The 16,466-nt window shown below is 46.9% G+C and overlaps 1 protein-coding gene across 5 annotated transcripts in view; it reads left to right on the top strand.

Annotated features, from left to right (window-relative positions):
• The window catches only part of DPYSL3 (dihydropyrimidinase like 3), a 114,851-nt gene that overhangs the window by 92,560 nt on the left and 5,825 nt on the right, over positions 1-16,466 (top strand). For all 5 annotated transcript variants that reach the window (XM_069592352.1, XM_069592355.1, XM_069592354.1 and 2 more), the window contains 6 exons: positions 999-1,067; positions 5,525-5,645; positions 9,481-9,637; positions 10,330-10,471; positions 12,314-12,484; positions 13,881-14,060. In XM_069592352.1, the coding sequence (XP_069448453.1) occupies positions 999-1,067; positions 5,525-5,645; positions 9,481-9,637; positions 10,330-10,471; positions 12,314-12,484; positions 13,881-14,060 (840 nt within the window). The remainder of the gene's footprint in view (positions 1-998; positions 1,068-5,524; positions 5,646-9,480; positions 9,638-10,329; positions 10,472-12,313; positions 12,485-13,880; positions 14,061-16,466) is intronic.

Genomic DNA, 16,466 nt, shown 5'->3' with positions numbered 1-16,466 from the left:
GTTTTCCCTACTTTCTACAATTTAAGTCTGAATTTGGCCATAAGGAATTCATGATCTGAGCCACAGTCAGCTCCCAGTCTTGTTTTTGCTGACTGTATAGAGCTTCTCCATCTTTGGCTGCAAAGAATATAATCAATCTGATTTCAGTATTGACCATCTGGTAATGTCCATGTGTAGAGTCTCCTCTTGTGTTGTTGGAAGAGGGTGTGTGCTATGACCAGTGTGTTCTCTTGGCTGAACTCTGTTAGCCTTTGCCCCACTTCATTCTGTAATCCAAGGCCAAATTTGCCTGTTATTCTTGACTTCCTAGTTTTGCATTCCAATCCCCTATAATGAAAAGGCATCTTTTTTGGATGTTAGTTCCAGAAGGTCTTGTAGGTTTTCATAGAACAGTTCAACTTCAGCTTCTTCAGCATTACTGGTTGGGGCATAGTCTTGAATTGCTGTGGTATTGAATGGTTTGCCTTGGGAATGAACAGAGATCATTCTGTCGTTTTTGAGATTGCATCCAAATACTGCCTTTCAGACTCTTCTGTTGACTATGATGGCTACTCCATTTCTTCTCAGGGATTCTTGCCCACAGTAGTAGATATAATGGTCATCTGAGTTAAATTCACCCATTTCAGTCCATTTTAGTTCCCTGATTCCTAAAATGTTGATGTTCACTCTTGCCCTCTCCTGTTTGACCACTTCCAAATTTCCTTGACCTATGGACCTAACATTTTAGGTTCCTATGCAATATTGCTCTTTACAGCATCGGACTTTACTTCCATCACCAGTCACATTCACAACTGGGTATTATTTTTGCTTTGGCTCCATCTCTTTATTCTTTCTGGAGTTATTTTTCCACTGATCTCCAGTAGCATATTGGGCACCTACTGACCTGGGAAGTTCATCTTTCAATGTCCTATCTTTTTGCCTTTTCGTATTGTTTCATACTGTTTCAGGCCTCAGTTGAGCTCATATAAAAATTGTTCTCTATTCTTTTCTCATTCTAGGAGCAAACCCGGATGTTGGAAATGGGGATAACTGGCCCAGAAGGCCATGTACTGAGCAGACCAGAGGAGGTAATTTTCAGGAGCATGGGGGTGGGGTGGGGGGTTGGTTGGGGAGGTAGAGAGAGAAGTAGGAGCAATGGAGGCTCTTTTTGTTTTTCTTTTTTTATTAGCAGTGTCTTCCAGGAGACTCCTGTTATCACAGCAGCCTGGTTTATGGCCTGCTGCCCATTTTATTTTAATTTTTTAAAACTTTATTTTATATTGGAGTATAGCTGATTAACAACATTGTGATAGTATCAGGTGGACAGCAAAGGGACTCAGCCATACATATATGTGTATCCATTCTGCCCCAAACTGCCCCCAGTCCGTGCTGCCACGCAACACTGAGTAGAGTTCCCTGTGCTGTATGGTAGGACCTTGTTAGCCATTTAAGTGTCCTGTTGCCAATTTTATATTGTAATGTTTGCATCTAGCCCCTCCCTCAGCACACATACATAAGGTGTGTGAACAAACTCTTTGAAAGGTGCTGGGACTCTGTAAAGGCCAGACAGACCTGGGATGTTTCTTCCAAAGACCATGTCTGACTGACCCAACTCAAGGCCCCTGAGAAAATTAGAAAGGAATGGAAGGAAAGTACTTATTTCTGACCCCTGACCTCTCTAAAGAGAATCCAAGTCAGAGGGCACTCCACAGTACCTCAGTAGGATTATATTTAAATAGCGGTAAATGTTTAGATCCATTCTTAATCAATGTGAAGCCCAGAGACGTTTCCACTTCTTCTTTTACTCCATGTTCTATTTTAGGTCCTGCACAATATCAGCCATATTGATAGTGGGCTGAGTGGGTTTTTCATAGGCATGGTATCTATTGATTTGCATATGGTGACAAGGACATCCAGGTACACGTTTCCCACATGTAAGATGTGTGCTGATTAGCATCACTGCTTAAGAGCTGAAGAATGAGTGAATGGTTACTAGTGGCTGATTGGACATGTCTGGGCTGTCAGCAACTTCAGTGGCTGGCACAGGCCCAGAGCTGGGAACTGGCTACTATGCCTGAGAGCACATTGGCTTTCAGAGACCAGCCTGGCACCTGGAGGGAATTCCAGGCCCTCTGTGTCAGTGAAGTGAACCCTTTCCTGTTCTATCATTCCAAGCCTGGCATCCTGCAACAGGTAGGAGATGGATAAAGAAACAGTGGTACATATATACAATGGTACATATATACAATGGAATATTACTCAGTCATAAAAAAGAAGGAATTTGAGTGAGTTCTAGTGAACTCACTAGATGAGTGGATGAATCTAGAGCCTGTTATACAGAGTGAAGTAAGTCAAAAAGAGAAAGACAAATATCATATATCAATCATACATTAATATATGGGTTTTAGAAAAAATGGTATTGATGAACCTATTTGCAGGGAAGGAATGGAGATGCAGAGGTAGAGAACGAACTTGTGGACACGGCAAGAAGGAGAGGGTGGGGCAAATGGAAAACATAGCATCGACGTATGCACACCATCGTGTGTAAAATAGATAGCTGGGGAGAAGTTACTGTATAACACTGGGAGCCCAGCCTGGCATTCTGTGATGACCTTGAGGGGTGGGATGGGGGCAGGAGAAGGAGGGGATGTATATATAGTTATGGCTGATTCATATTGTACAGCAGAAATGCACACAACATTATAAAGCAATTTTATTTCAATTAAAAACAATTTTTAAAGACAGATAGGAGAAGGAACCATAACCAGAAATCACAATATTCCCATTGTTCATCTCTGTTAGGATCTTTTTAGAGAAAGAAAATGTAGCACACGTAGAGAAAAGTATTCCTGTCCTAAAGGTGCAATGGATTTTCCCAAACTGAACACACGCAGTCACACAACTACCACCCAGCTGGAGAAACAGAACATTATCAGCACCCTAGAAACTCCTTGTTTGTAATGCTGTTTTTGTTGTTGGTTGAAATAATGTGTGATTTTGTGATCATGGCTTTGGTCAAAGTGTTCCTGAAAAGTCTGTCTCCTGCATACCAAGTCCCTTCTCCGGGATACTTGCTTGTAGCTAGTGTTACACTCATTGCATATAACAGAGATCAATGTCCTTTCCCCGGTCTGAGTACTGACTATTACTATTATGTAAAGAAGCTCAAGAGAGATGAAACCACTGGCCATCATGCTCGAAGGACTGGAAAACATCCAGTGTGAGCAGGCCACGGTGATCAGCAGTTTGTGCAACTTTTCTTAAACGCTGGTCACTGAGGAGATGTGCTGGCAAGACAGAGTCCTACGGCGGCAGCCAGGGGATTTCTGAGCAAAGTCTATTTTTGTTCCTTGGTTTGTTTTTCCAACCCCCCCATCCCACCCTTCCTCCCTGTTCCTGTCTCCTTTTTAGTAAAAAGCCTCTCAGCCATAGATCTCCACAGCCCTGGAGGCCCTTGTGGGTGAAGCTGGAGGGTGATGTAACCTTCCAAAGATAGTCGTGTTGTCAAGGTGCTGAAAACCCTGCAGTGCTCAGGGTGGCAGGGGTGGGTGGGGGGCGAATGAGATCAAAAAGGCTGGGGCCGTGGTCATGGGGGAGCTGGAGTGGTCAGCATAGGCACAAAGAAGGAGGCCTAGGCATATGAGGAGCAGCCCCTCTTGAGTTCAAAGCACACCTGGAGAGCGTCTTGAGTGATGCTGTTCAGAGAGCTGAAGCCAAAGCTCAGAGATAGCTCCTGTGATGTCGGGGTGCTTCAGGAAGGTGGCCACAGTCACTTGTGCTGCGGGCTCCGGGATCTTGATCTTGCCACATGGAACAGAAAGCAGCCTGGAGGAGGCTAGCTGGACCAGCCAAGTGCTTAGAGTCTGTTTGCTAAGCCGCACCCACCAAGGGCAGTGACTGGTTTGCATTATAAAAATATTAGGCATCTATCTGCAAGTTATTTTGATATTTTTTAAAGTGTTGGGCTGCATGGCTAACCAGAGTGTCATATTTATCCAAAAAAAAGCTGTTGCCAATTGAAAGGAAAAATGCCAGCATGTGTGATTTGGGCTGAATTGGACTAATTCGGGTTTTCGGTAGTAACGCAGGCTCTCTCCCTCTGGTCAGAAGCTGTCATCGGCCATACAGCCAAATAGCCAGCCTTCAGGGAACACTTGCCTCGTTCCAGGATTGGGCCTTACAGGATTGCCTTACAAGGATGAACTATTTTAGTCCTCTCAGTAGCTCTGTATGTCAGGTCCTATTATTATCCCCACTTCACAGACGAGGAAACTGAGCCTTTGGGAGGTTGTGTAACATTCCTGACGTTACCCAGCTTCTAAATGGCAGACTCAGGACTTGGACCCAACTCATGAGAAGAGACCAAGCTCTAAGATCCTGCTTTGTTAATAGAACAGGGGAAGAGTCATTATTTTGTACTTATTACAGTCAGTTATGTTGGTTGACATGTTTAAAAACATGACTTCTACATTAGGGTGGGCTGGAGGAGATCAGTAATAAAAAAAATCTTGGAGTTGAGAAGGCTGGGGATGATTAGTATAAGAAATGCCTGCAAGAACTGACCCATTGCTGACCATCCAGGAAAGGATTTAATACCTAGTAGCCTTCACTGGGGAGAAGACAATGGCACCCCACTCCAGTACTCTTGCCTGGAAAATCCCATGGATGGAGGAGCCTGGTAGGCTGCAGTCCATGAGGACGCTAGGAGTCAGACACGACTAAGCGACTTCACTTTGACTTTTCACTTTCATGCATTGGAGAAGGAAATGGCAACCCACTCCAGTGTTCTTGCCTGGAGAATCCCAGGGACAGGGGAGCCTGGCTGGTTTCTGTCTATGGGGTCGCACAGAGTTGGACATGACTGAAGTGACTTAGCAGCAGCAGCCTTCACTGGGGGCTTCCCAGGTGGTGCTGGTGGTAAAGAACCCAGCTGCCAATGCAGGAGATGTAAGAGATGTGGGTTTGATCCCTGGGTTGGGAAGATCCCCTGGAGGAGGGCATGGCAACCTACTCCAGTATTCTTGCCTGGAGAGAATTCCTTGGACAGAGGAGCCCGGCAGGCTATAATCCATAGGGTTGCAAAGAATTGGACATGACTGAAGCAACTTAGCATGCACACAGGCAGCCTTCACTGGTTATTTATACATACTGCTGTTGGGGTTATGTTTTGCCCAGGGATTCTGTCCTGGGCAGATTGGGGAGCAAAGGCTTCCATTATGTGTGGCCCTTGTGATAATCACAGGAAGAGGAGAGAAGAGGCCATTGATGCAGTGCCCACTCTGGCCAGGCACTGCTCTCACCTAACAATCCCCGGCTTACACACCCTGCTGATCTCCACTTCCCAGGAGAGTGGCGGGGTCTGAGATGCCCAGTGAAGGGACAGAGTTGGAAGCCACAGATCTGAGGTTTGGATCCAGGGTTGTGGAGCTCCAGGTCCTCGAGACTTATAACCTCTGTTTGGCCCTGCATTCTCAGTCTGTGGAGGCCGGGGGTGGTGCTTGGAGACAGCCCTGTTCCCTTTGACTCCCAGGATTGTTTCTTGCAGCTGGAAGCTGAGGCTGTGTTCCGCGCCATCACCATTGCTAGCCAAACCAACTGTCCTCTCTACATCACGAAGGTCATGAGCAAGAGTGCGGCCGACCTCATCTCGCAAGCCAGGAAAAAAGGTGATTTGGGCTCCAGAGATCTCAGAACCCTGAAAGAGCCATGTGACTCCTTCCTCCCAGCTGTCCTGTATCAGCGGTACCTGTTTGGCTCATTGCCCTGCTCTCTGGGAAGCCCCTCATCCTTGTTAGTCCGTTGGATCCTTTCTGCATCCTGTGTGGATGGCAGGATCTCAGGGTTTCTTCTGCTTGGCAGATGAGTAAACTGAGGCACAGGAAGGGTAAGTAGTCTGCCCAAGATGATACAGCTTGAATCTGTCCTTTGGAGAGTTGGTACATCTTTTTTCTCCCTGTGATCTTTCACTGTCAGTTCGTATTATCTGAACTTTATAAATGGACACATTAGTCAGGATTATATTGAGTGCAGCAGTCAGAATCCCAGCCAAAGGACTTAAACAGTTATTGGCTGAAGGTGTTTTAGGCGTGGCTGGATCAAGGGATTTAAAAAATTCTATTATGTCTCTGTCACTCTTATGCCTTTCTGGACTCTGCTTTCTTCTCTTTTGGCTTTATCTTCAGTATGAACAGTGATGAGAATTAATGCTCAAAGCTGCTGTTGTCCTCCACAGTTGGTGGGGGCATGATGAAGGAGTGGAGAATGTCTTTTCCAACAGCTCAAGCAAAAGTCCCCAGAAAGACTGCCATTGCCTTGGCTTGGGGCGTGGGTTCATCTCTGAACTGGTATCTGCTCCTGAGATGGTGTAATTGGCCAGGGTTGAGGGGAGGGAGTGCAGGGGTGCCCAGCCCCTGAGCCGTGCAGGTCAGCACAGGTTATTTCAGAGCAGGTGTTGAATGGGTCTCCATACGACATCCAGCTACGGTGTGGCTGTCATGACCCCAAGCTCTGTCATCCAGACCTGACGCCTGCTTCCTTCCCCCATGGCTGTTAACTTCGCTTCCTGTGCTCACCTTGTGCCAAGCTCAAGTTCACCGTCATTTCAAAGCTTGGTTTCTTGCTCTCTGTTGTTCTCCTCAGTGGCACCTTAATGGGCCCACTAGTGAACAGAGTGGGCTGAGACCTAGGGGCCGTAGGGGCTTGTGTTTAGTTGCAAGGGAGGATTTCCTAGGCCCGGCTATATGATCATGCCCGCCGTGTGCCGGTCGGGAGACCCACGATGAGTGACTCATTTCCCAAACTCAGAACTGGTCTGTGAAACTCCACATGTGAGTGTCTGAGGGGGATAAAAATAGTCCCAGCTGACTGATGGCCGAGTGTGTGGCTGCCCGGCCTTCCGGCCCAGGAGACCCTTTTCTTCTGGGAGGCGAAGCTTCCTAATTGCTCCGACAGCCTTTCTAGCTGGCTGACTCTGGGGCACCGCCTGCCTTACTCTGCTCACAGGAAGCCTGCTGGTTCTCCCTCGGCTTCTAAGTGTCTCCATATGATACAGCGTGGCTGCTTCGCTGGGTATGAGTCATCGGGACAGAACCAGGAGAGCAGTCCAGTGCTCCTTACCCAGTCTTCAAGAAGGGAAAAAAAGGGAAAAGGAGAAGGGACCCCTGGCAGTGGGGGCTACTGTTCTTCCAGTGCAGGGGGAACCAGTTCTATCCCCAGTCGGGGAACTAAGATCCCACCTGCCATGGAGCCAAAAAGAGAAAGGAAAAGGAAAGTTCATGGAGGACACCCCCACCCCTCTTCCTGGCCACCTACCATCCTCACCCTCTTGTGCCTTCTGCTGGAGGCTACATCCAGCCTGGGACCCATTCTTGAATGACCTGGGGGCTTCAATGACAGCGTGTTTCAGCGTTGTATGCTGAGTCTTATTTTAAATTTCATGTAGAAAAATTCTTCACCCTTAGCCTTTTGGATCATGACTCTAGCAAGGAGACCTGGTACAGCTTGGTCTCCAAGGTGGAAGGAAGGCATCATTTTAGTGATGAAAGACTGGCTGCTGAGATTGAAGCCAGTAAACATGTCATGAACTGTCATCCTCAGGGAAAGTCAGGAGCATTCAGAGCGAGAAGACAGAGTATGGCAGGATTCATTCTTCCCTCTGGACCAGAGGAGTTTAAGTCCTAGGGTGTTTAATCCCCAAGTGCTCTGTAGCATGTCTGCCTGCCTGCTCAGAATCAACATTAGGAATTTCAGTTTAGTGAGGGCCAATGCTGTACCTTGCACTGAGAGAACTACTTCAAATGTATTGTCACGTAGAACTCACGAAGGACCCTGAGAATTTGGCATCTGTTGTCACCGTTTTTCTAGTGAGGAAATTGAAGCCCGTCTTGTCCAGAATCTCTCAGCCAGGAGAGGTAGACAGTTGTAAATTATAATCTTTGCTTATTCTAGTCTTCCGTCTAAAGATAGTCCAAAGGGAGAGGTGTCCACATGTAAGTTTTTATTTCTCTAAATAGTATTTGAGGGCTTGATTTTCATTTTTTCATTTCTTTGTTGCTTTAGTTCAGTAAATATTTTTGGAGAGCCCTTGAAGTTCTCATTGGTCCTGTGTGGATCCTTCTCACTGCCATCCCAAGGAGCAGGAATATCTTGTGGAAATCATTGCTGTTGCTTCCTTATTTTGCACGTGCAGACATTGCAAGTCAATCATGAGTGCTCTCTAGTGAGACCAGAGCATATTTAGAATTCTTCCCAATACAGGCAACCAAAACCATTTGATTAGAGTTGAAGCAAGGCAAAACCTGTAGTCTTGGCCATAGAGCTTTCTTAGATGTCCATTTTGTGGGGAATCTGAATGTGGAAGATGGAGCACCAAACTTAAAGAAGCCGAGGGCTGCACCAGCATCTTTAGCCCAAGAATCTGGCACAAAGACACTTGGTACCAACCCACCCTCTATGAGATGGCATTTCCCTTCTGTATCACCATCCCTTCTTTAAGAAGCTCAGCTTAGGTCAGTATGTGTTCCAGTATCTTTCCTCCTGTCTTCTGGTTGGGGCATTTCAGCCCCATATTCCAAAAACAGGGTCCTAGAAGCCAGCCTCATCTTTGCTGTGTCCCAGGTTGTTGGGTGCCCTTGAGCAAATTCCCTTGTTGCCATAGGTTAAGGAGTAACAAACAGGATGGAAAAAAGATCATGAGGCCTGTCATCCGTGGGAGTGGGTTTTACTTTGTGGAGCCAAAGTGTGTCCATGCAGCAGCAGAATCTAGCAGTTCCCAGTGACGTGGGCACATATGGGGCTTTGGACTCTATAGTGGAAAGGAGTATGAGGCGTAAAGAAATCACTTTTCCTTAGCATCTCCCAAGTGCCAGACACTCTGTGTATGCCAAACCCTTCATTTTCACGAGGCTGGGAAGTAGACATTGTCTTATGTGATCAATTCCAAGACTGATTTATTCCACATTTTCACATTCCTGAAATGGGGATGAATCTTATAGTTAATGTATATATTTTTTCTTTTGCTTCAAATTTTAATTTACCTCAAAATTTGAGAAGAAATGCTGCATTTTGTGAGGCCTCCCAGGTGGCTCCATGGTAAAGAATCTGCCTGCCAATGCAGGAAACATGGGTTCAATCCCTGGGTCAGAAAGGTTTCCCTGGAGAAGGAAATGGCAGTCCACTCCAGTTTTCTAGCCTGGAAAATCACATGGACAGAGGGGCCTCATGGGCTACAGTCCGTGGGGTCGCAAAGAGTCGGACACGCCTGAGCCATTGAGGAGGAGTGCATGCTGCATCTTGCAAACAGTGGCTTCTACCAAATACAAATGGTTCCCATTTAGAAGATAGAAAAGCAAAGGCTTAGGAAATCTGGGAATGTGTGCTTGAACCCCACCTGCCTGACTTCAGAGCCTTGAGAAGGCTGAGTAGGGGCCATGATTATCTTAGCCAGTCCCAGGGCAGCACATACATTGTGCAAACCCATTGCCTCTCACCCACCCCTTCCAGGAAACGTGGTCTTTGGTGAGCCCATCACTGCCAGCCTGGGCACAGATGGGACCCATTACTGGAGCAAGAACTGGGCCAAGGCGGCTGCATTTGTGACATCCCCACCTCTGAGTCCTGACCCGACCACTCCAGACTACATCAACTCCTTGCTGGCCAGGTTGGTGCAGAATGACAAGCAGTGGGTGTTGCGTGGAGACGTCTTAGGGCCAGTGGAATGGAGACCAGGGCCACCCATCCATCAGCTAGACTAGAGTCTGCAGTAAGAAAAGCACATCGGGAATTCCCCTGCAGTGCTGAGCACAGACAATGGGCTCTCTGCCATTGTATTTTAAAAGATACTCTAGTAATCATTTTAGTAATGGTAACAGCAGTTAATACACATTGTTTGCCAAGCACTAGGGTGAGATTACATATGTGATCTCAATGTTCCTTACAACAAACATCACCCTGAGTGAGGAACTATCATCACTGTTTTACAGATTGAGCCAACTGGAGGTCCAGGAAACAAATCACTTCCCTAGTTTTAACAGCTGGTCATGAGGACCACCGAACCAAAATTATAGGGAGACTTGTTTGCTGCTGCCCTCTGTGGATAAGTCCCATCACTCGTCTGGGTCCCTTTTTTACTGTTACATAAGAAGTGATCTAATCCACTCCCCTCATTTTCCAGATGGGGTAACTGAGTCCCAGGGAGTGAAAGAAATCACCCAAGTTCACAGTTGGCAAGAGGGAGGGGAAGGATTCCAAACTCAATGCACGGCACTCCACATCCTTACCCTAGACTCTTGTTTCTGGGCCCCTGGGGAGCCTCTAGTCTCCTAGTTCACATGGATCTCTTTCCTTGGCCAGTGGAGACCTGCAGCTCTCCGGGAGTGCCCACTGCACCTTCAGCACTGCCCAGAAAGCCATCGGGAAGGACAACTTCACCGCCATTCCCGAGGGCACCAACGGTGTGGAGGAGCGCATGTCTGTCATCTGGGACAAGGCTGTGGTGAGGATGGAGGTCACAGGAGGGCAGCTGAGGCCAGATCAGAGTGTCTGCTCCTTGCTCCTCTCCACCCCTGGGGGCGCTGGGTGTGCAGATGAGGCCTCGTACCTGCCCAGGTATCTCTGGAACCAGGTGGTTTGTGAATGTCCCTTCTAGAGTGATGAGTCCCAAGGGCTGGGTTCTCAGGAGGCCTCCTAGATTGTGAAGGACTACGAATTGGTGGTGCTAGTGGTAAAGAATCAGCCTGTCAACGCAGGAGACATAAGAGATGGTTTGATCCCTGGGTTGGGAAGATCCCCTGGAGAACAGCCTGGCAACCCACTCCAGTACTCTCACCTGGAGAATCCCATGGACAGAGGAGCCTGGCGAGCTACAGTCCATAGGGTGGCAAAGAGTTAGAGATGACTGAAGCAACTTAGCATGCATGCACGTGAACCAGAAACACATCCTTCATCTGATGGTACGAATAAAGGATTGGCTATAATCCTTTGACATGATAGGTGAGGGGTCTGTGACCAAAACTCAAGTCATTTGCTCACCAAGAACGGCCTGCACTGGGCTGTGTGGTCATCCAGAGTGTACAGGTAATTGTCAGAGTCTTCTGGCAAAGTGGTGTGGTTTTACTTTCCTTGTTAACATCACAGAAGCTGACAAAAAACATAGCCATGCAAATGAAGTCACTTCCTAAGATTTAACTGACCTTTATAAAACTCATTATTAAGTTGATCACTTCCCTCTGTTTTATTTAAAAAATCCTAGACACTCATTTCAGAGCCAAATAAAATACACATCTACACCATGTAATCCAAGTTTCCTTTTTTTTTCCCCCTCTTGGTTCCCAGGAAGGTCAAAACTAGATTTTAAACTAAATTCTTTCCTTACCCAAGCTTTCTGTTTTGAAAAGGGGGAAAGTATAAATATTTTTGTCTCTTCTCATATAAACTTTTTTCATCTTTTCTTACATTTTTATGTATTTATGAGTATATGTGTATATATATTTATTTTGGCACTATCTGGAACTGCTAAAAGGTAATACATATCTTAAAATTACTCACATGATACCTGCTGAATAAAGAACACTTGGAAACCACAGAAAAGTTCACACATTAAAAAAAAAATCACTCAGAATTCCATAACCCAGGGATAACCATTGTTTTCATTTGGGCAAGGTTCTTCCATATTTATTGGGTGCCTATGCAAATAGAAATATCTAAAATATGGGCTCACAGTTACATTTGCTTTTACTTTGAAATCTCTATAATCCCTTTTGGACTTAGAAGGGATAAATAAGTAAGTAAATGTATGTACATATCTGGAAAAAACATGCATACTTCCAGAGCAGTAAATTCCATCCTAAGCCATGCGGCCATGCATTTGTCCATTTTGTCTGGGTGATCCGGACAGCCCAGAGCTACAGCTGATTCTTCTGTAGCTGGGGTGGACTTCTGTGCTCACCACTTCTGAAGCCCCTCTTTGTATTTCTGGGCCTAAGCCCACCCAGTGAGCTACAGAATCATTGGAAGGACTGATATTGAAGCTGAAACTCTTAATACTTTGGCCACCTGATGTGAAGAGCTGACTCATTTGAAAAGACCCTGATACTGGGAAAGATTGAGGGCAGGAGGAGAAGATGAGATGGTTGGATGGCATCACTGACTCAATGGACATGAGTTTGAGTAAACTCTGGGAATTGGTGATGGGCAGGGAGGCCTGGCGTGCTGCAGTCCTTGGGGTCGCAAAGAGTTGGACACGACTGAGGGACTAAACTGAACTGAACTGTGGTCACCCTGCTCTGAACTCAGAAGCCCTGGAAGGATCATTTTGTGTGTGTGTGTATTTTTACAGGCCACAGGGAAGATGGATGAAAACCAGTTTGTGGCCGTGACAAGCACAAATGCTGCCAAGATTTTCAATCTGTATCCTCGCAAGGGAAGAATATCCGTGGGCTCTGACAGCGACCTGGTGATCTGGGATCCAGATGCTGTCAAGATTGTCTCTGCCAAGAACCACCAGTCGGTATGGCCTGAGTGGGTGGGCGTGGAGTAGAGTGGGGAACATGGGTGGGGAACAGGGACAGGAGAGATGTGAGTTTGTGGTGATCCAGGGTTATTGGGCGAGGATGTGTTGCAATAACCAATCATCCTGAATTCCCAGGGATATAAAAGCTCAGCAGTTTATTTCTCACTTCTGCTTTGCAAAATAGGTGGGCAAAGAGGGGCTCTGCCCATCACAGTCACTCAGGGCAGGGGCCAGTATAGGCACCCTCTCTACCTGCGCTATATGACTGCTGAGCCTGGGGACCGGGACGTGGCCCTGAAAGCTTTCCCCCTGCACTGGTCAAAGCCAGGCCTGTGGGCATACCTCACTCCAGGAGGGCCAGCAGTGCAACGATACCTGGTGCCCAGAAGGAGAAAGCACAGGAAAAAAATCAGTCAACAGCTCTGATAACTTCCTCGTGAGGAATTTCATGTGAAAGATAATAGTTAAAGCCTAGTACCCTTGTGGCTCAGTGGATAAGAATCCTCTTTCAATGCAGAAGATGTGGGTTTGATCCCTGGGTCGGGAAGATTCCCCTGGAGAAGGAAATGGTAACCCACTCCAGTATTCTTGCCTGTAGAATCGCATGGACAGAGGAGCCTGGTGGGCTACAGTCCATGGGGTTGCAAGAGACAGACGTGACATACCACCACCACCTGACAGAACCGGGCATAAAAATATTTGTTAGGAAAATGTATTTTCAAGCACTTATGTTTCAGGCACTATGTTTTTAATTTGTTGATTTTTTGTAACACTCTTGTCCAGGTGGTGCTCTTATTATCCCCACTTTTTAGATAAGGAAGGAGAGATGCAGAGAGATTAAATAATGCAGCAAGTAAATGTGAAGCTAGGATTCAAACTCAGATAACTTGACCCCAAACTAATATCCTTAACCACTTTGCAACAGTGCCTTGCACTTACTGAATAAATGAGGAAGGTAGGGGAAAAGCCCACTTTGGGTGGTAGTGGCCTTTGCTTAAACATTGTGTCAAATCACATTATTGAATGTTGAGCTAGTAGGGGCATAAGGGTTGTATAACCCATCCACCCAGTACAAGACAGCGTATACACCATTGCTGCCAGTTACTCACCTTCTCTTTGAACACTGCCAGTGACAAGAATTTACTTCCATGCGAGGACCTTACAAAAGACTGGAAGCTTCTCTTCACCAGGAAGCCCACTCTTAGCAAGCATTTATCTCCCGAGGTCTCTGCCTACTGAAAGGTTGCAGACAGTTTGTAAGCTGTTCCCAGCTTACCTGTTGAATCAGTTCCTAGGGATGCTAAAGGTGGGATCCCAAGCCCAGGAGAACTGTGCTTCTCTTTCTCTCCCCACTATACCCATAATCAAGGCTTCGTCCCTCGCCCGTCTCTAGGCTGCAGAGTACAACATCTTTGAAGGCATGGAGCTGCGTGGGGCTCCTCTGGTGGTTATCTGCCAGGGCAAGATCATGCTGGAAGATGGCAACCTGCACGTGACCCAGGGGGCTGGCCGCTTCATCCCCGGCAGCCCCTTCTCGGACTACGTCTACAAGCGCATTAAAGCCCGGAGGAAGGTGAGAAGCAGGTGGAGCCCAGAAGTGGGGGGAAAGGGCTTGGTGACCCATTCTGCACAGGTGTAGGAACCACTAGATGGGGAGGGGTTTGTGTGCTCTGCTGCTGCTAAGTCGCTTCAGTCGTGTCCGACTCTGTGCCACCCCACAGATGGAAGCCCACCAGGCTCCCCCTTCCCTAGAATTCTCCAGGCAAGATCACTGGAGTGGGTTGCCATTTCCTTCTCCAATGCATGAAAGTGAAAAGTGAAAGGGAAGTCGCTCAGTCATGTCCAACTCTCAGCGACCCCATGGACTGCAGCCTACCAGGCTCTGCCATCCATGGAATTTTCCAGGCAAGAGTACTGGAGTGGGGTGCCATTGCCTTCTCCGCTGTGTGCTCTAAATCCTCCCAGAGAGATTCACAGCAAAGGTCTCTTCCCAAAGGAAAATTGTACAGATTTAATGGACTGAAATCCATTTTATAAAAGGGGGTTTCAAAAACTTTTTTAGCTAAAGAAAGCTTTTTTCCAACGATTTCTCCTCATCTTTAGAGTGCTTTTTCTCAAAGTAGCATTGAAATATTTTAATAATTCAAAATAATTCTGTATATATTTTTAAGAAATAATTTACTCTTTAAGGCTTACAACAAGAACCAGCAGACCACGCCCACCCCTCCATGTCCCCTCTTGTATCTACCTGGTGTTGAACCATCCATCGGGGCAAATGTTTATAACTCTTTTAGCAAGTTCTGTAGTTCAAATAAAATCTTACATATGCCCCTGATTTCACAGATAAATAGGTAGGTAGATACACACACAATAGGTAGGCAGATACACTCACGTTTATGTATATGTCTACTTGCCCCCTACCTTCCTACACATTACAGACAGGGTAGCTCTGGCTGATGGAGGGATGAGGCCCAGAACTCTGTTCGGCTCCCTTTCCTATCCCCGCACCATCCTCCAGGTCACCTTCCTGTAGGGAAGCCTTAGGGCTCTGGGATTGTGAAATCTGAGCCCTAGTCCTGATGACCTTGCCTTATAAAAGGGATAAAGTCTCATCTGTGCACACGGTGTGGGGGGGGGGGGGGGAGGGAAAGATGGTGGGGGGGAGCAGGAGGCAGGGGGTTCACTTTGTAAATCAGTGTGGGCCAGGCTGGACCCAAACGCACTTCCATGCCTGGACCCATGCAGGGGTCTTCAACCTACCTGCAGAGCACATGGCCTGGGAAACAGGCTCTGAGAGGGAGGTTGGGTATTGCTTTCAGTTCACACCTTGTGATAGCGTAAACAAAGCAGGACAGGACAGAGGGATGCCGGAATGCAGTTATAAGCAAGGCCTCAGCTGGCCCGGTGTTGAAAGGGATCTGGGCCTCATAATCACTCCCTTTGCTCCCTCACCTTCCCACCCCGGCCCCAGCCAGAGGGTGAGGTTTTGGGCCAAGCGGCTCTCTTCATCTGAGGGCACTTCTTGGGTGCGAGTCCAGTGAGACCTTCCTGTTGCCAGCACCCCCAGCAGCTGGCAGAACGTGGGGTGGGGCTTGGGGATAGGAAGTGAGTGCCCTTCGTGATATCATTAGAGAGAAGCTCCCAGAAACTCGGTATGTCAGTGTCCCGCCTGACTCCTAGATGCCAGTGAATACAGTAATCGGTCATCTAGCCTTGTGTGGATGTTTGCAGCACCAGGGGCCTCCCCATCTCATGAGGCAGCTGGCCAGCCTTGTCTGTGAGAACCGATTTCTTTTTTTCCTGTTTTTATTTTTACATGTAATGTTTTATTGGAAGGTGAACCAATAATCCAACCAGTTATAAAAGCAAAAGTAGAGGATTCCAAAATGATGGAGATATAAGCATATATTAAAATAAATAAATCAGAATTCTGAGAAGCTAGCTACTTTTGTGCAGATAGCCCCACCATGATATTAATTGTCCAATTATTGAGCTCAGATTTGGGGGGTTCCTTCTAGTTTCAGACACAGAGTTACTGAGGCAGTCACTGAGTAGAAGCCAGAGAGAATCCATTTTGTCCAGAGCCCCACGGGTGGCAGCAGCCTTATCCGTAGCCTCCATAGGAACCTGCTGGGCTCAAGTCTGCCTCCCTGAAGCTCACTTCTGCTCCAGGCACCTGCAGAGAATGAGCTGAACCCACCTCTGAGCATCTCTGTGTTCCCAAAGTCATCTGCTCTTCATTCTAAATATCCCTGCAGCCTTTCACTATTCACTAATGATAGTGCTCTCAGGCCCTTTCCCATCCTTCTCTATGAGTGATCATTTTGAAAGTAGGTAACATGGAGTAGAATTCTATAGTCCATTTCTGGCCTAACAGAAGAGAGAAAGACACTCAAACATCCTATATATCAGCTTTGTATTTCCATGAAAATGACTTTGCCTCTGGACCCCAAGAAATGTTGATGAAATACAGTTATTG

Source organism: Ovis canadensis, chromosome 5, assembly GCF_042477335.2.
Source record: "Ovis canadensis isolate MfBH-ARS-UI-01 breed Bighorn chromosome 5, ARS-UI_OviCan_v2, whole genome shotgun sequence".
In the NCBI taxonomy this organism is placed as follows: domain Eukaryota; kingdom Metazoa; phylum Chordata; class Mammalia; order Artiodactyla; family Bovidae; genus Ovis; species Ovis canadensis.
The sequence above is the reverse complement of the archived record's forward strand: the minus strand, read 5'-3'. Positions and strand labels throughout refer to the sequence as shown.